This window comes from Rhinichthys klamathensis, unplaced genomic scaffold (genome assembly GCF_029890125.1).
Source record: "Rhinichthys klamathensis goyatoka isolate OS25496 unplaced genomic scaffold, OSU_Roscu_1.1 h1tg000006l_1, whole genome shotgun sequence".
Lineage (NCBI taxonomy): Eukaryota > Metazoa > Chordata > Actinopteri > Cypriniformes > Leuciscidae > Rhinichthys > Rhinichthys klamathensis.
Window position 1 is genome coordinate 5,516,350 of NW_026606559.1, and position 20,273 is coordinate 5,536,622.

Genomic DNA, 20,273 nt, shown 5'->3' on the forward strand with positions numbered 1-20,273 from the left:
ACAGCAAATAAAAATGTTGTATTCCCATTTGCTCCAATAGAAAAAAAAATCCATGATAGCGTTTTCACGACTTTACGAAAGAAGTAAAACAAAAGAGATTTATTACAGCAGTCAGAAGAGAGAATGATGTGAAATTTGCATCACTCCCTCATCCGTAATATTAGAAACACTCACCCAGCAGTGTTAATTCTTTTTTTTTGTAATTTACTGCCGAGGTAATATAGCACTGTTGTGAAGTTCGTTCATACAGTATGGGAGGTAAGGACAGATGAGGCGAGAGAAAAGGAGATGGAATAATGAGGAGAGAGAGAGATGAGAGAGGGGAGAGAGAAAAAAAAAACTATTGGTCCGGTTAACAAAACGCATTGCCGCTCGGTCCTCAACCAGGCCGGGAGAACTTGACGCCTGACGCACTGGATGCCCCATGTTGACAGCCTTATCAATAAGCATAAACATAAACACAAAGCAAAAACATAAGTCACGTATGAATTCAATGATCGGGCCACATCCCATTAACTTAGATACTTTCATATGATTTCATTTTACTAACTTTTTCCACTTTTGATGTAATTTTTATGAAATTACTCTTAGTAATTAAATATTCACTTGGTTTTGACCAGGGGCGTTGCTAGACCCCTTTTACTAGGGCACGTGCCCCAGTATAAATCTGCTGTTCCCCAGTAAATCTGAAGTTTGAGTTTAACAATTTATCTTATTTGTCAGTGTATTTAATAGAAATTATATTATAGGGTAATATAAATTATCTATTTGCAACGCAGTAATAAAACAATCAACGCTTGTAAAAGCAACGCAGTTTAACCGAAAACAGAAGCTGACCCGCGCGACAGAAATTCATGTCTGCGCGCGTCTGTTTCCTAGCCACTGCAGCGCTCGCACACATCTGAGCTCACCGAAGTCCGGTGTTTGCACGCGTATTGATGTAGGCTATGAAAACATGACGAAACAAAAGTTTGTAAATAATACAAATAATCTTATTTTTATTCATTATTGGCTTCTGTAGATGGACTTCTTTACATGCCACACTCATTTACTGACGACCTACACCAGTGATCATGTGTGAAAACACTTATACAGAAAGTTTTGAGAAAGAAATTAATTTTACCCCCTTGAATTTCTGTTTATAGTGCAAATATAGCCTATATATATATATATATATATATATATATATATATATATATATATATATATATATATATATATATATATATATGTGGCCTAATCATTTTATGTTTGTGTGTAGAGTTACTACTAACAATTTTTGGATGAGTTAAAATAGTTTTGAATGTTGACAATACACATTAACATTTTGTAGTATGGATCATTCATTGCAACATTTATCCTCATTCTCATGTTTAAGAATCTGTTATCTGCTCGACAAATCATTTATGCTACTGCTGCCCACTATCATGCTTTTAAAGCTATTGTTATCCAATTTGTTAGCCTTCAAACACCTTAAAATGCACATTATGTAGATCAGAAAAAAACTAATTTCCCCCTGAATTTTGCCCCTGTCTGTGGCACTGTAGCACAGAAAATAAACACATTGTTGTGTTCTGTAATACTGTCTTTGATTGTGTGTGATAACAATGACTCATTCTTTCGGATATGAAATTTATATTTAATTGACCTATCGACAAGCCCCGCCCTCCTCAGTTACTGTTGCTATATCTTACAAATAATGGGGGACCTGTGCCCCAGTAGAGTTTTATGCCTAGCAACGCCCCTGGTTTTGACCAAAGCTCTCTCTTTTGTTGTAGATCACTAGACTGTTATGCTGTCTAAGAAGGGTTGCATGCTGTCTTTCCAAAATTGTGAGGAACCTTTGTGCGCAAACACTGCCTGCAAAGACATTGCCTGATTGGGCATCAAGGCAACAAGTCAGCTGCCTTAAGCCTGGAACACACCAAGCGGACGCCGACGAACTAGCGCTGATGAAAGCCGACTGTGTTGTCGCCTCGCGTCGGGTAAAAAGCTGCACTTGAACACACCGAGAGAACTACTGCCGACTGTCAGCTAGAACGCGCGTTCTGCGCCTGCGTGTAAATTAGGGGTGGGAGAAAAAATCGATCCATCGATGCATCGCGATTCTCTCTCCAACGATTCTGAGAATTCCAGAATCGATTCTGAGCTTAGTTTTTAACCAGATGTGCGATGACGTTGAGTTTGCTTTCGAAACACCCGTATTCTGCTTGCTTCCAATTCCTCACACACATACACCACTCGAACCTTCCGTAAAATAATCTTTCATAAAGTTCGGAAAGGTTGAAGCGAATTACAAGGACATTCACAGGCTTCATTGCACAGGATACGCTGTGAGAGACGCGCGCTTTCTTTGATGTTACACTTGAAGTGTGCTGTCTCGCCCGTCGGTATTTTCCTTACAAATGCTCTACGAAGTCATAATTTATGTGGTTTGGAATGCAGTGGACTTATATATTTAAAATATGAACCTCACTAACAGAAGGCTGCTTTCAATTTAAAATGCTGACGCGCGCTTTGTTTGTGAGACTGCTCGTGCATGCGGCTGTGCGACTCCGTGTAGTGGTTTAATGTACTTGTGCAAAGTTAACGTAAACACAGCCAGTTATGTCTTAAGAGATTAAACGGACAGGACACACCGTATTACTTCTTTTATTTCAAAAGAGATGCGTGCGTGAATGCAGCTTAATAGATCTCCCGCAGTCTATGATGTCATAGTAAAAAACTACAGTAAAGATGAAGAAAAATCACTCACAGTTCTTGAATGGAAAACGTTCAGATAATCTATAGGCTACTGAAAGCACTTTTTGTTTGTTGTTTGTTATATTTTTCTATACTCTTTATTATTTGTTATATTAGTTTAAAATTCTTAACATACAACTGTTTTAATTAAAACAAATTAATTTGTTATTATTTTTTAAAAAAGTACTTAATTACTTATATAAACTAATGAATTAATAAGGGGGGGAAGGTAGATAAAGAATCGTTCTGGAATCGGATCGTGACTCCCAGAATCGGAATCGGATCGGATCGTGAGGTGACCAAAGATTCCCACCCCTAGTGTAAATGAGACAACTGTCTATTTCTGCAGATATATATCGTCTATATTCGTCATTCAAAAAGGGAAAACCGACGCTGCCGGCTGCAGATACACAAACCATAAACAAAGCAGTGTGTGCTTACCGTTTTAAATATCAATCCTGCTAAACACTTCTTTATTCCACTCCGCTCGTGTTAATAGATAGGTTTCCGATGACGTCACATTTCTTCCGTAACTCCTTGCGGCGCCATATTGTGTGTCAAGTGGCTCAAGCGTTTGTGTTACGGAGCATGATAAGGTAACACTTTACAATAAGGTTAATTAGTTTTCTCTATATATAGCGCTTTCACAAAACAGATTGTATCAAAGCTGCTTTACAGTATCAATCAAAAGTTAACATTGGTTAATGTATTAACTTACATTAACTAACCATGAGCAAAATTTGTTACTGTATTTGTTCATCTTTGTTAACGTTAGACACTATAAAGTCTATCCGATCATTTTCTCTCAGGTAAATTGATAAACAGCTGAGTTCCGTTAATTCTACGTTGTTTTATTTTCATGATTATCATGCACATTACGATGATTGTGTTAGCCTAGCCATTGATCACATGGCTCCTTGTCAGTGCAAAAACACACTAGCGAATACAGTACGCCCAGAGAAGAGTACACACAAATACATTAAATGCATGCGAGCCGTACGCACATGTTGTCGATTTAAAACGACTATATAGTTCTATATTTTATTACAGTGATAAATTGGCTTAATAATGAATGACTGCGTTTCTGGGTGAACAAAGATATTCCCAGCACCTCTTCTCCCACACTAAAAGGAACATACAAAGTTAAACTGTAAATATTCACTCTCTTGTGTACATTATAATAAAATATGAAAAAAATTTGTATTGTATGTTAGTTATAGATGTGGCACAGACGTATTGTGAAGTTTTGTACATTTGGATTAAAAATATATCAAATTGGTACAGTGTATGCTCTAAAAAACGTTAAATACAAAACAGTTGATTCAAGTTTAAATATTAAGTTTAAAGTCCCTGTAAAGTCAAAATTAAGTATGTGTTTTGAGTTTGTCACACCACAGAAAAATGTGTTATTAGTCACCCAGCCAAATTTGAATGATAAAAAAAGCCAGCAAGTACATAAAATAAGCTATCAAAATCTTGAAAAAATGAGCAGTAATCTCTGATCTCAAACGCTGGGGGCGTGTCCACTGGCTGCGCTGAAACCACGCCCACTCGCGGGAAAGCTGTCGTCGTCGACTCGCCTCACTCAACTCTACAGCCGGAATGGATGCTCGCACGGTGGGCACGCACTGCCGAATGGCACCAGTTGTCGGCGCGACGGGAGGATGAAGGCTGAGGCGGGAGTCGGTTCGGCCCCATTCACCAGTAACAGCGGATTATCAGTGAATCCCAGACAGTTATCTCCGACGAAAGTTTATAAAACTATCCAGTGTAAAATGATCACTTACAGAGGCGGGTTTTGGCGGTGATCCTCAGCTCTCCATCAAGGTGGCTCTTCACAAAATTAATCCACTTCTTCTTGATGTAATCGTTTTTCGGAAATTTAAACAAGGACACCGATCTGTTTTGTAGTGATCCGGTGATTGCATCCAGGTAGTACGCATTTCCGTGACGAAGGCATAGCTAGTAGCTAGCAATCTGTAGGCTGTGTTACTAATAATAGTACTGACAGTAACTCGCGATTGAGCGGCAAACTGATGTGAATGTGCTCTATAATATTGTTAGGAGCGGCCAGCCTCAGTGGCCTCAGAGCGTCATCAAGTAGGGGCGTGTCCAGGAGCTCAAGGGCTCCAGTGCGTCATCGAGCCCTGTTTTAGCCCCGCCCAGAAAATCCGTAAAATATCAATGGTGAAAAACTGTTTAACGATCTAACTCCACAATTCAGTACTTCACAGTTCACAGTCTTTGTAATATGTTTTAGCAATACATTTCTAACATTTATAATGTGTTTAGAATTTTTTTTTGAAATTGCCTTTACAGGGACTTTAAGACTAACTTTTCCACGAGGGAGTGAGAGCAAGATAGCGCTTAGTTTGGAGACGGTGAAGTCTTGTTTACACTTTCGCCTGGCTCCGAAGAGAGAGGGAGTGCGCGCGCGCGACCGGCTCTCTCTCACTTTCTGCTCGTTCTTTCAGTTAAACATGCGTCCTGTCACAAGTGCAGCAGTTCATCTACATTACTCACCGATCAAATAAGACTTTGGCGGGACAAAAATTTTATTAAACGAATAACACACGGATTTAAAACACATACAAAAAAATTACATGACCAGTCCTCTTCCGACATTGTGTAAGGATCCTTTCCATCGATATAACTCAATTTCTCATCATATCTTGCCTTGCAAACATCGTCTAATGTGTCCCTGTAAATAACCTTCACCTTGTCGCCAGGTTTGGAGGAATTTGTCATCGTTATCTCAACACAATAGAGTCAAAAATACTTGGGTAAATGAATAGGCGGTAAACATGAGCATGACAGCTTTGACACACAACATGGCGGCGCGCCGCAGAGGATAATGGGTAATTAGAGAAACGGAAACCCGTCTATATTGAAATATTCGCCAAGGAACACTCAGGTAAGATGACGTAACATAAGAACAGCCTTCTATCTGTAGAGTTTTGACGACTTTGCTCGCTGTTTTGCTATTATTCTCGTGCATTGACTCTTTCACTAAGCTGAACAGCCAATCAGAGTTCCCTCTTTCACCAACGGCCCGACGCCGATTCAACATGTCGAATCGGCCGAAACAAAGCCGTCGAGGACCAATTTCAGCCGACGGCACGGAACCGTGCGGTAGTGATGCGTAACCCGCGGACTCGTAACCCGCGGACCGGGTTGGGGCGGGTAAAGAAATTGTCACTTTATTTGCGGGGCGGGTTGGGGCGGGTCATTATTATTGTTTTTTTTTTATCCATGTATGTTGCTTGCAATTTCCAGCCTATTAAATATTTGGGAATATCTATTTTTGTATTTTATTAGGTTATTTGATAAGGTTACAATACGAATGCTGTAGCAACTTGCGTGAGGTCCATAAACCTTTGGCGTCACGTGACACGTCACGAAAGCGGCGCGCCAAGCAGCTCCGCAGCTCCCGCCGCCAGCCACGACAACAACGGAGAAATAAAACAAAGTAAAGATGGAAGACGAGGTGCGGGAGAAATTGAGGTCGGGAATTTACCTGATTAAATTGAAAAGAAAAATAAGGTTAGGCTGCTAAATCTAATGTTTGGGAGCTGTTCTCAGAAATAGTTGCAGCATGAGACAACAGTAACGTTAGCTAGATCGGCTACCTGAAGTGCAACTCGTGTGAAAAATATACAAACAGTAGCGCCACAAAACGGGCACTTCCAGCATGTCAAGACATATTTGTGGGGGGTCTAAGTAATAAAAAATGGTTTAGCCTATTAGATGAATACAAACGCTGCTTTGTAAATGTTGAAAATGTTTATTAGTAGGCTATCTTATTAATATGACCTGATTTATGATTCATATTCATAATTGTCTCTTGTTGCCAGTTTACAGGGCGATGTTTCCAAGCACTTTCAAGCTGAAATAAAGGCTGTTTTCATTTACATTACGATGCCTAGTAGTATGCCTATTTAACGGTCGCGGGGCGGGGCGGGTTGTAAAAATAGATACAGTGGTGCGGTGCGGGCTGGGGCGGGCCAAATAATTTCATAAAAGCGGGACCCGCGGGTTGGAAAGAAAACGGACCCGCGCATCACTACCGTGCGGAACACACCAAGGAAACTAAGGCCCTGTCCACATGGACACGGGTATTTTTATAACCGTGACTTTTTTTACGCAGTTCGGCCGTTCGTCCACACGAAAACGCACTGAAACCGAACATTTTCGAAAACCCCTGCCAGGGTGAGGATTTTCAGAAAAGCCGGTTACAGTGTTGTCGTGTAGACAGTGAAACCGGGGTTTTTGCCTTGCGACGTCAGAGTGTGCGCCGTTATCCGCTGTGTTTGACGTCAGATTTGCGCTTCTGATTGGCCAACGTGGCTTTGCGGTAAAGGTTTATATCGCCGCCTGCTGGCGTGGCATGCTCTTGACCGCGGTTGATAGCGTGTTTTTGCGTTTTCATGTAGACGGAGACCGAGCATGTGTGGACGGGATTTTTTTTTTAAATGCTGTAGGAAAAACTATAAAAATACCCGTGTCTGTGTGGACAAGGCCTTAAACGGTCGACGCACAAAAACAGCCCGACGGCCGACCGTCGGCTTGGTGTGTTCCAGGCTTTAAGGTTTCGGACACAGCCCTTGTGATTCATTGTATTTATTCATTGTTTTTAAAAGTATTTGAATGCCTGCATGACTGAAAGATGAATTGGTTGCATTCATGTGTTTCCCCATTTTATCAAGCAGAAATGCTCTATGTATTGTGAAAGAACAACAATGAAGTTCATCTACAGGGTTTCCAGTAGCTCTGGAAGCGTACAGCTCACCTGTGTGTGTGTGTGTGTGTGTGTGTGTGCGCGTGCGTGCGCGTGCGTGCATGTGTGTTGATTTACCAACTGGATAAGCAGAAAATTTTCATCAGAACAAGGGTTCAACCAAGCGGTTTAGACATAAGCAGCTCTGCGTCTCTTGTTCCTGCAGTCGGCCGAGGGGTCCCGAACAATGAGGGCCCCTTTCACAGGCCAATAGGCTCCGCAAAGCACATTAAGTTAGTTGTGATTTCAAAAGGCCAGATGCTACATCTAAATAGAAAGAGGGCAATCTGGATTTCATAAAGCGTCTCTCTGCCCATCATTCGAGAGCAACCTTCCCATCTGTTTCTTTCTGAAGGCGTAGCAGGCCTCGCACACAATTCACACACGTTTGTACTTCCTCTAAAAGCGTGTGTTTGGATTTGTGTTATTCTCCCAAATGTCTATCTGTGGATTAAATTAACTACTGTGATTAGTAAACCCATGGTCGCACACAAAGGCTTCTTGAAAACCATTAAATACATGCACAGTTGCTTTGTGACAGTGTGAATGGAAGGAGATATTTTCCATCATAAGATAATATCAGCATACAGCTTGCAATAGTCACAGACCAGACACATCCATCTCTTATGCGCTGCAGCCCCTTTTATTTCCTCCAATTAGCACATAATAATGATGCGAATGAATGATGGTCTTGTTTGTCTCATGCATCGGGTTAAATTCATATGCACAATGTACGAATGTCATCTTTTACAAGCAAATAAACACTTGTGTTTGCTGTCAGGTCTGCAAGGGGATTTTAAATGCTTGTTTTTGACAGCTCTTCATTACCATTACAAACACACAGACATCTTTAAGGAGCCACATGCTAGTCTGTTTTTGTCTTACAGAAGCACTTTAACCTGTTCATGTGTGTTTCTCTGTATTGTCCTACAGATTGGGGAGAGGCAGCATGTCCTGGTCACTGAAGAGTCCTTTGACTCCCAGTACTACGTCGCCCACAACAAGTTCTATGAGCAGGTACAAGTTGACCTTTTATTAGTGTTAACTTAGTGTCATTAAGATACTATGATATAGATATAGATATAGATATAGATATAGATATAGATATAGTGACAAATTTTTTTTTATATATATATATATATTATATATATATATATATAAAAAAAAAATTTGTCACTATGATATTTTTTGTAGATTTTGAAATAGAAATAATTTTATATTTTCATTTTAAGTTTAGTTAGTTTTAGTAATCTTAGTATCTTTTTTGTCTTTTTTTTTTAAATATGCCCATATTGATTTTTATTGTTTATTTCAGTTTTAGTTATTTTAGTACATCAACTTAAACTAAATGAAAATGAGAAATGTTGCTCTTTTAACTAGCTGAAATAAAACGAGTTTACATTAAACTTTTATTTTATTCCAAGTATGGAATTGTGTCTTTGTAATCAAATCTGTCTTTGACTTAGTAGTTATATTCTTGCTGAACAAGCAGTGATAATGTCCAACGCATTCTCATCCTTTGGCGTCATATAGGTGACGCCATATGACATTTTGTCGAAATCTTACGCACATGGCATCCTTTAGCGTCAATATAACATCCACTGTTATGGGTAGGTTTAGGTCTGGGGTAGGGTACGGTTATGACGCCTTGGGATCTGCGTCTCATATTCACGCTAAACGATGCCATAAGCGTTGGATTAAGACGAGCGTCACCTGTATGACGCCTTGGGTTCTGCGTCTCATATTGATGCTAAAGGATGCCATGTGCGTAAGATTTCAACGAAATGTACAAAGCTTCACATGTATGACGCCAAAGGATGAGAACGGGCTGTAATGTCTGAACTACTTTGTGGTTCATATTTTTTGTGGTAGTCTGATGATTGTTCATTCAGTGTTGATGAAAGCAGATAAGGGAAAGTGAAGAATTTATTTTATTTCAAACGTTTCCACGTCAAAAGCCAAAGTTTTAAATGTCACTTAATTAAATTTGACTTTAAATTTAAAATTGAGCATGCCTATGTAACCTTTGGCTAAAAGTATTAAGAAAGCCCGACTATGCCACCTAGGTTACTTCACTACCCAGGAAAATAAAGTAAAAACACAAAAGATGATGTCAAACCCTTTTCATGAAACAGTCAGCCATATGGACTAGACTGTGAAAGTTCTGTATGAAACAGGCATAGGAAACAGCAGTTAGTGCTCTCAGGCCGTAGCTGAAATACAAATGTGGTAAGAGCACGAATAAACTTAATAAATTCCGACAAAATTACAACAACAAAAAAACAATACTTTTCTTACCTCTCAGATGAAATTCTTACTCTATAGTGGGCTTTATGCTAACTGTTCTCGCCACACGACACGTCCCTAATAACAATTACATATTTAGACTGTGAATAGCGACTGTGAGAAAGAGCAATAAATCAGGAAACTCACCAGGGAAAAGTGACAGGAAATAGAAGCCGACAGAGACCTTTACTCCCCACAGAACATGAACACACGTAGAAGGAGAATGACACCACCACACTTAGACATGCTTTTATAAAGCCACTAGATCCTAACACGCCTCAGTGATTGCACCGCACAGGTGTGCTCAATGTCAAGATGCAGCTCAACGCCAGTGGACATGTCTTCCCATTTGAGATGTTCAGAAACATTAAGATGGAAAAACTAATTCTAATGAACCAAGAGCCAGAGAAAATATTAGAGACACTCAACCTGTCATACCTACAAGAGGCATATCTAGACAAATATACTCATAGTATGAATCGTAAGATTTTTTTTGAAAGATGAATAATGATAAGTTCATGTCTGCTTGAGTTTTTATTGTTTAAATCTGTATATGTATATATTTATATAATAATACAAATAATAGTTATTCTATGAAATCCGACAGCAAACAGTCAACTTGTAAATGCGCTTAGTACACTTCACTTCAATATAAAATGGGAAAAATGCTCAGCTGCAATGAGTTTAAGAGTATACTTTTAAGACATCTTCAAATATATCATGAACACCTGTGTTCCGAGTGTTTGAAGTTTACAGTAGATGTTTGCAGGCTTGTCTTCAGGCAAAAAGCTTCTCCATAATTGTCACTTTTTTTCTGGAGAATTTAGTGGTTTGATCATATTTCCCCATGTGAAAGATTTTAAAAGGTGTTATTTAAGTGATTTGTTAGCCGAAGAAAATGTTAGCTTTTATCCAGAACATCCATCACTGATTGTGAACAGAGCAATGTTTTGGGGGGGAAAAATTTGTCATTTTAACTTGTAGATCCATAAGGTCTACAATACGAATGTGAACCGAACAAGATTGTGTTTCCTTTAATTCAATCTAGCCCTCACCTCATATTTACTGCAGAAATACAAGCAGCAGCACTATTCCAGGATTTCCCATCATGACCCTCACTGCATTTTCAGGCTGACGTGATGATTGACAGTCCATTTACTTTCAGAGCTGGCTTTTCCCACTGCTCAGACAGAGCGTTCTTACTAACGTTTTCTGTTCGACCAGCTTCTCATTTGAAAATCCCTTTCAGAGACATTTGTCTCCAAATAATGCCAGAATCACCTCAGAGTTAAAGAAATGGCAATGAAAAGAATGTAGTGATTTACTCACCCTCATGTCACATGACTTTCTTTTTTCTTAGAATTGGACATAGGAATTCTATGGCCATGGTGCCTGGTGTGTTTGGCAATGTTTTGGTTCAAAAGTTTTATTTCCTCTACTTTTTAAATGCACATGTCTTCTGCATTGTTATAAGCCATTGGTTTCCTTTCTAACTAGTTAATAGTCTTAAGTGAGACAGATGTTATTATAAAAAAGTTGTTTCCAATTGAGGGAGAGCTCAGTGGTGAGCACAGACAAGCGCAGTGCTGTGGCTCTCAGCTCATTGAAGGTCATGGAGGTCACCCATCCCGCCAGCTGCCATTGATCTTTCCATTATAATGGCCAGCAGAAAGCCATCTCCAGTGCCATTGATTGAGGATGGGGCTGCACATTAAAGGATGGGAGGTCTAATCTGGGGTGCAAGCCCTCTGTTTTCTTTTCCTCCTTTTGTTCTCCTTTTCCTTCTTGATCTGCAGTCTCTAAGCTGGAAGGCTCTCCAGAGTGTTTGAGACGTGACTGACCATCCATCAGAGAGAGCCCAGCTTTATTCAACGGATCACCATGAACATGGTGCCGATTAAGAGCTCAGGTTGTTTGGGGCTTAAGCCTAGTCTGTCTTTGAGCTGCCAGCGCTTTGCTCAGACTCGTCAAGGACAGCAGCGAGCAGGTTTAAGCATAAATGAGTGAAAACATCTGCCAGCACCATGAGATATTTGAAAACAGGCCTCAATATCTCGTTGGGTGAAATTTTGTTTTAATTGACTGAAAATCAGTACAAGAATTAAGAATGTTATTTCTAGCTAGTCACTTACAGTTTACTTACAAGCACATTTACAGTTTACTTACAAGCACATTGACATCAACAATCAAAAGTTCATCAGATCTTTTGCAAGAGAGCAGTGGGTTGTAGGTGCAGACAGGTGAGCTCCTACTATTGTTTACTATTATTCACCTGTTTGCACTCAACTAGAGATGCCTTATAACAGCAAAGGTATTCTAGACCTCATTGGTTCACTCTTATCATGGGTTCTCCGTATGGGATTTATACCAACAGCCTTTCAATTACTGGCTCATATCTCAAACCACTATATTGTCAGTTACTCTACACTCTGCCATCTCTGCTCCACTAGGTATTGTGTGTGCTCTCCACCATGTGCGTAAACCAGCAGTTCTTCTGTTTAAATCATAGCCAACCAAACAGTAACCAGCCACACTCCTCACCTCAGCATGACGTCCTGTCCTCCACCATCCTGCTCATGTGTTCTTCAAGCACACGCTCACGGTCTTCAGCGACAGATGTGTGCTTTCAAAAAGACTCGAGAGAAGACTTAAGAAGACTTCAAAGAAATGCTGCCTTGTCCTCTGCCACAGGCTCTGAAATACCCTTCTTTTTAGAATGAGAAGCAGGAGGTTGACATGATTAGCAATTTCCAGCAGAATGTGGACAACTCTTAATGGGTTTCAAGTGTGCAAGGACACATCTCAATAGAGACGAGACAAAGACGCACGGGTATTTTATCTCCCACCTAAAAAATGTTAGTGTTTGACCTTCAGGGTTTGTGTAATTGAATGAAAAAGTAAATGGGAAAAAAAAATATTCTCCTATTAAAGTATTAAAATTCATGGCACACGTTGGCCAGGGCAGAGATGGAGGAAAAGGAAAACACATTTATTTCCCCAGCCTAATTGAAAACGTATTCGACAGATCCTCTGATACGTCGGTGTTTTGATGAATCATAATGCGCTTTAAGCTTCTGCCGAGCCTTTCATGTCTGGGGAAGCTGGTTTTTATGCTCCAAACTTATCTGCCGCTCAGCGTAATGAAGGCAATTTCAATGTAAACCCCTATAGATCCAACTGCACAGCTTTTTAATCCAATTCAGCCTCCATGCCTGGACTGATTCATCTCCCCTCAAACCTTGTGCAGATCTAAGGTCTCAGCGGAATGTGTCCGATGCTCTGGGATTAGAGGAGTGTATGGCGACCCGGCATCAAGAACCCAACAGCACATGTGATCATGAAAAAAAAGATGCTTGTTTGTCTTTCTTTCTTTCTTTTTTTTTTACCACTGGAGGAAACCAATAACAACACAGATCAAGATGGTCAATGTGGTGCTTACAAGGTCATAACAAGCTTCTTTTATGGAAATGCACAACAGGTCCTGAGGAGCGTGTGAGAACATTTAACAAGCAGTTTAAAGTTTATGTGTGGAGTGGATACGGTGGAAGGCATGTTGTGAAAGCAATGAACAATGGCACGACTGTTTGATCTGTCAAATGCTATTGATCTCCAGTATTACAGTATTACACATTCACTTTAATGGTGTGTTATGTCAGTTTAAAGTGTTCAATATGATCGTGGATCTCAGAGCTAAAGATGAATGAGAATCCATTTGTGAGCTATAGATTATATTTGTTGCAAAACACTGTAGACGCCGCTGCTTTCCTATTGTTTTATGTTTTGCTCATGATGCTGTTTTGTATATTTTGTTATAATGAATTTAGAGCTTTTAACCTCAAGGGACTGACCGTGTAAAATGTTCTTCTTCATGTATCTGCAGGTGCTGGTGCCGAAGAAGCCTGAGTTCAAAGGGAAGATGATCGAAGTGAATATATATGAGGCTGGGAAGCACTACATGAAGGGACGGCCAGTGGAGGATGCACAGGTCTTCACTCCCTCTATTGCTCAGCCTCTTCAGAAGGGCCAGGTGTCTGGACTCCCTCAGGTCAGTCTACTTGACCATGTCTTTTCGGATTAGCTTGTTCTACGTCTTTATTCTGAAGATGACAAATTGTGACTGTGGGGTTTTAAAAGACTATTCATTTTCAGTAATATTATCCATTTGACTGCACTGACACTGCTGGATTAGAACAAAAATTTGAACTGAATTGAGGTGAATAATGCTACTGTTGTCTTTTGTAGAGCTGCTTATAGCTGAATTGAACTCATTTCCTTATTCATGACCTTTAAACAGTTATTGAACTGAACTGAATCATCATTGAGCTGAATGATGACACTATTGTCTTTTAAGAACTGCTTTAGAATTGTAATTTATCATATTTGATAAAGTTTGCATCATTCATTCTGATCCTGTTTATTACTGTGAAGCTGCTTTGAATCAGTCTGTATTGGATAAAGCGCTATAGAAATAAAGGTGACTTGACTTTTGGTTTTGGTTTGCAATCAGTGGAAAAGTTTTCCCTCTCTTTACAGTGGCCTCATTTGTGGAGTATTTTTTAGGTGTTTAGAAGCACAACAGCTTCGGCTGCAGTCTGATAGCCTGGATGTGATGTAATGATGGGGTCCTTTCAGGGACCAGCAGAAGCTGGATGAGTGAACAGTCAGTTGTGCCTAGAGCCTGTGATGGCCAATTGACCGCTAAGCTGCCAGAGAGTCTGTCTGAAGGAGAATGGTGTGAGCAGCACCCTATTTCAGTCTGTGTCTGAAGAGATGGACGTGACAGATTGGAGGCAGAGAGTCCAGACTTCACACTCTGTTTGCAGTCTGTTTTACATTAGGATGAGAGTGTGAAATTCAAAAAGCATGTTCACAGGATTTCTGATAGTACATGAAGCCACCTACACACAAGAATCAACTATTATAGTTTGAGCAAACCGAATTTTATACATTCTTTAAATCACATAGAGAACTGATAAAAGAAATGAGGACGTCATTCCTGCTAAATGAAAGTCTAAAGTCTAAGTCTAATGAAAGTTTCTCTGTGTTGTATCAATTTAAACACCATTTTATGCCTGGCAGCAGTGAGACTTACTGTCTTTATCTTTAGGTCTTGGTCTGGCTTGTTAAATAAAAAGACCAAAAGGTTGCTGGTGTTTCCAATATAATAGCTAATTTCAAGCTGGTTTAAGCTGTTAGTTGGTCCATGCTGCTTGACCAGCCACCATCCTCCATCCTCCAAAAAGTACCTTTAAAAGGATAGTTTACCAAAAAAGATCATTCTGTAAGCATTTACTCCTACTCATGTTCCAAACCTGTATGACTTTCTTCCTTCTGTGGAACGGATATTTCAGCTTTAGTTTGTACATACAATTTTGGGCATGAGTGTATATGGGTTGATCATTGTTTTACGTTTACATTTAATAGACCGTTTTATTCAAAGCGATTTACAAATGAGGTATTCAAAAAGTGATTCATATAAAAAAGCAATTAATCTTAAGGTTAAATAACCACTTAAATTTGGCTGAAAGAGCAGAACAGCTGATTGGATTGTGTGTGTGTGTGTGTGTGTGTGTGTGTGTGTGTGTGTGTGTGTGTGTGTGTGTGTGTGTGTGTGTGTGTGTGTGTGTGTGTGTGTGTGTGTGTGTGTGTGTGTGTGTGTGTGTGTGTGTGTGTGTGTGTGTGTGTGTGTGTGTGTGTGTGTGTGTGCGTGCGCGTGCGCGTGTGCGTGCGTTCCATTTGGATAAACTATTCCTTTAAGCAGGTATGACCAAGCTAGTTTGTTTGTTTATCAACTAAAGGTAACCAGAACTACCTCATGCACAGGTTGCCAAAGCCATTCACCATTAGTTGTTCCAGTAATGCCATGGCAGTGTCTTGCATGAAAGCTGTTTTTCTAATTCACTTAACTCAAATGGTCAGCCTGATTATTGGACTGAGTGACTTGGTCTGGATGTTGATATCAAAGGGTTTAGTCTTGCAAGTTTATGACTTGAAGGGTGAAAACTTGTGTGTTGTACGGTGAGGATCCAGTTCTTAGTAACTCTTTGGCCAATTCATGTCAAATGAAGGAGCTCATGTGCTCATGTGTTTCATATAGAACAGTGACTTTTAAATGAAGTGTGTCTGAGAGAGGAATCGTGCTAGCGAGATATTCTGCTGCCCTAATTATCTCTTCACACACGCTTCTCTGTCATTGTCTGGAGCTTCCGAGTGCTTAACTAGTGAACTTGGGCCAATATGAAGACAGCAGATCTCCACTACTTACAGAGTTCATTCTGCACCATTAGACCTCCTTCCATTAAACTACGGTCCTGCTGCTTTATCACCGCCTCTGGCTGCATGCATATCTTCTCCAGCAATCCTGAGGAGAGGACGAATCCTTGTGCTTCCCATCCAAAGACATCTGGCATTAAGAAAGAGTTGATTGTTGTAGATTGTCAGAAAAAAATCTTTATGCTTTTTCATCCCGTTTTTTTTCTTCAGAACTCCCTCTGTTAGATGACCATGACCACTTATCAGCGTATTTTTAATCTCTCTTTATTTCTCTTTTCCTCCTCTCTCTCTCTTGCGTTTAATGGTCTGCCAGGGCAGCAGTAAAATCTGATGGGGTGTGAAATTAAAATGTGTATCACATTTTGAAGGATCATTTGATGTCCTCTGTGTGGACGTGTTCTCTCCTCTCTAGAAAAATAACACAGCAGACACAAATTAGCACAGAATGACAAATAGAGACAGCCAGTCGGGTCATTCCTAGATCACTCATGGAGCTGGGCTTTCAAAGTATCTTCCAGTCGGGCTACCAAAATGTATCACCGCCTTACCCAACGGGCTATTTTAAATATAGTCAAATAAAATTTGATTTGCGTTTTTCACTCTCTTGACTTATCGAATTAATTGCAGGTCGATGAGAGATAAATCATTAATGTGTACTGTTGATTTAAAGACACGGAACTCTCATTTCATGGTAAAACGCAACAAACGTGCATCATTCTTTTACTTTCGTTTTCAAAACTAGCATATATCTCTTCAGGGAAAACAAATCAAAGATAACATATGCCTAGACCACCTCCTAAGACAGTGAGGTGGGTTTCCCACATGAAACACAATAATTCAAGTTTTACCTAAAAATATACACAAGCTTAGAAATTATTCTGATAAGAATTTTCCAAAATAATGATTGGAAATATTAACGTGTTTTAAAGCTTCTTCTTTTTTTCCTTCAGGTACTACTAATTGACCAAATTTACCAAATTAAAAACTAAAAAGGAAGGAAAGTCAAGTACCATGTGGGCGTGTTAGAGAAGTAGTTTAACAGGACAAATCATGTATTGAATATGTGATGTGTAACAGACGTGAAGCGCTCTATGTACATGACAGTAAATTAATAAAGCCTATATCTAGCCTTTGCTTGGGCTGAATGCATTTAATTTCTTGTTTGTTTTCGGGAAGTTGCATTGACGTAAAGTCTGTGTTTAGGCTATTAAGGAAATGCAATTTTGCATTTAGATAAATGTTAATTTAAAAGCAGCTTACTTCAGTGTAACATGTTACCATATCATCATGCTTAACACCAGTGTTGTGCTAGTTACTAAGAAATAGTAATTAGTTACAGTTACTAGTTACTTCATTCAAAAAGTAACTCAATAGCTTGTTTTCATATGACGTCACGCCACTGCGTTGCCATGGCGCGAAATGCAAATGGAGGGCAGGAAGTGATTTGCTGTATTTAGAAAGCACTATAACAAACTCAAAATGCATATGTTTTGCGTCGTTTATGGTTACTTAAATCGATCAAACCACGAGGAGTTTTTATCGTGTACCAAAAGTTGTTGTTCATAAAGGGGGAAAATGCAAGAAATTGACCGAAAAACTCCGGAAAAACCTACGTCTGCGGTCGGGAGGAGCCGAATGGGAAAAATGCCCGTTTGTGCAGTGATCACTTCGTCAATGGTGAGTTAATACAACTTAAGTGGCTATGTTTGTGTAACGTGTAACATTTACGAACTTTGTAAAGTCAAAGTATGTCTGTAAGACGAGGTAGTTGCTGATATCTACCACCTCGATGGCAGGAAAATCTTTCAATTCAGTTGAAAATCGCTCCTCTTCATAACGTAAGGATCACGTCCAACATATGTTTAATTTTTTGTTTATATCTTTCTCTTGTAATAGCTGTAAAGAGGTACAGTACGGACTTTCCTCCATCTCGTCCATTGCGCTCTTCACTCCCCTGCCCTCCATCTGAATTTCGCGCGTCATCATAATCACGTGACTGAAACCCAGCTATTACTTTGTTGATTACTTACACCAAAAAGTAATGTGTTACTGTTAAAAGTAACTTTTTAGAAAAAAACATTCTTTAATGTTCCCATTAATCCCCTTTTATGCGTTATGGTCTATACAAACACAAAACTGACTTAAACAGAAATTAATTTTTAAACACTATTTTATTTGAGTCAGACCAGCACAAACTGAATATATTACAAGGATTTCTGAAGTGACTCACTATGCTGACTCGCGATCTTCGCAGTAGACGCACCAGAGAGAAATGCACATTTCATACGGATTACATAAGCAGAGAGCAGTCTGTAGTCTGTTTTCTTTCGTTTTGAATTGTTCTGTTTAAAAGTAGACATGTCTGTGAGGCAAGTAGGCTACCTTATACGCTGAGTTTCGGTTCATTTATGAGACGAGCTCCAGTTCATGCGCCGGCACCTCCATTTCGTGATTATCTATCGTCTGCTATATTTACTTCTTATTTATTAAATCCAGGCAATTGGTTGATGAAACATTGATTTAAAATTAAGATACAATTAATACAAAACGAAATTCACTTTAAAGAAAGGTTTTGTGCTTTCTGTTTGATGTCTCTGTGAAAGTATTAAAGCATCTTTTAGTGCCGCTTTCAGAGCGCGTCGCGTCCGCAACGGAGAACTGTCACGTCCGTAACATTGTTTTTTCCTCATAAATGCGAACACTAAAAATAAAATAAAATGAATATTTTGTTCTGTGGAGACTGAGAGCCAACCCTTCTTCATTCGGTGGGTAGTAGTTTGCGCAGTGTAATTCACATAATTACTAAACAATATTTATTTTAGGCCTATAAAATTCAGCCCGTATAAATGTGCATTTTCTAAGCTTAGAAAATGGACAAAATTCATTTGATTCTAATCATAATGTAACATTATTGTGAAATTGATTTATTTATAGGCTATTTGCTATTAGTATAGTAAAGCCTATGTTTTTATCCAACTAGGCTATGTGTGGGCCTTGTGTGAAATACGGGACAAATCGTGTCTCTTATTGATTTGATACGGACGCATCATTTTACTTGTAAATACGGTACAATTCTGTATTTTAAGGGACGGGTGGCAACCCTACCACCAACAATGCGTCGCTGCTGTAAACAGGTTAGGCTGTAGGCTACACTTCAGCCAAAATTAATTAATTTAAAAAAAGTAATGGACAACGCACCATATGGTAACGGTAATGGAGTTAATTTATTTAAAAAGTAATGTGTTACAGTATGAGTTACTGTCAAAAGTAACTGCGTTACTGCCCAACACTGCTTAACACTGAGAATTTTAATAATTGTAATGTGACGATCAGGTGTGTAGTGGAGAAAACTGCTAAAGTCGCTGACACTTGGTTGTGTGTGTTAAAATGTTAAGAGGCACATAGATTTACGTTTCAGTTCTACTTAGCCAAAAAAAGACAGGTCAAGATGAAGAAGATAGAAATTCATAGAAATTTCAGTTCAGTTAGAATCAAATGCATATTTGAATTGATGATTGAATTTTGATTATTTTATGTACCATTGTTGATATTTGTGAGTTTGACTCCTATCCAATTTTCTACATAAAAAAAAATATATTTTTTTATTTTGGGCTAGTTCAATTCATTTCGGACTACCAAAATTTGTGCCTGCTACCAGCTATTTTGAAATTTTGCCCTGTGGAGCTCACACACACTTACACAGACACACAGACACAGAACAGACACACACACACACACACACACACTTCATAATTATAAATTATAATAATAATGATTATTTCATGTTTAGGATTTAAAAATATTTCCTCGTCCAATAAATGCTGTTGTTTTGAACTTTGTATTCATCAAAGAATCCTAAAAAAAAACAGTTTATAAAAAAAATGTATCACGCTTTCCACAAAAAAATGACGAAGCACAACTGTTTTCAACATTGATAATAATAAGAAATGTTTCTTGAGCTGCAAATCAGCATATTAGAATTATTGCTGAAGGATCATGTGACACTGAAGACTGGAGTAACGATACTGAAAATTCAGTTTTGCCCTCACAAATTACATTTTAACATGCAGTATATTCACATAGAAAAGTCATTTTTCTGTTTTTACTGTATTGATCTAATAAATGCTGTCTTGCTGAGCATAAGAGATTTCTTTAATTGAAAAAAATCTTACTGACCCCAAACTTTTGAACAGTA

General features: G+C 39.1%; 1 protein-coding gene across 1 annotated transcript in view; it reads left to right on the forward strand.

Moving 5' to 3' along the window:
- The window catches only part of cdkal1 (CDK5 regulatory subunit associated protein 1-like 1), a 474,679-nt gene that overhangs the window by 441,578 nt on the left and 12,828 nt on the right, over positions 1-20,273 (forward strand). Inside the window, exons 13-14 of the mRNA XM_056257716.1 lie at positions 8,453-8,536; positions 13,686-13,850. Of these exons, the coding sequence (XP_056113691.1) occupies positions 8,453-8,536; positions 13,686-13,850 (249 nt within the window). The remainder of the gene's footprint in view (positions 1-8,452; positions 8,537-13,685; positions 13,851-20,273) is intronic.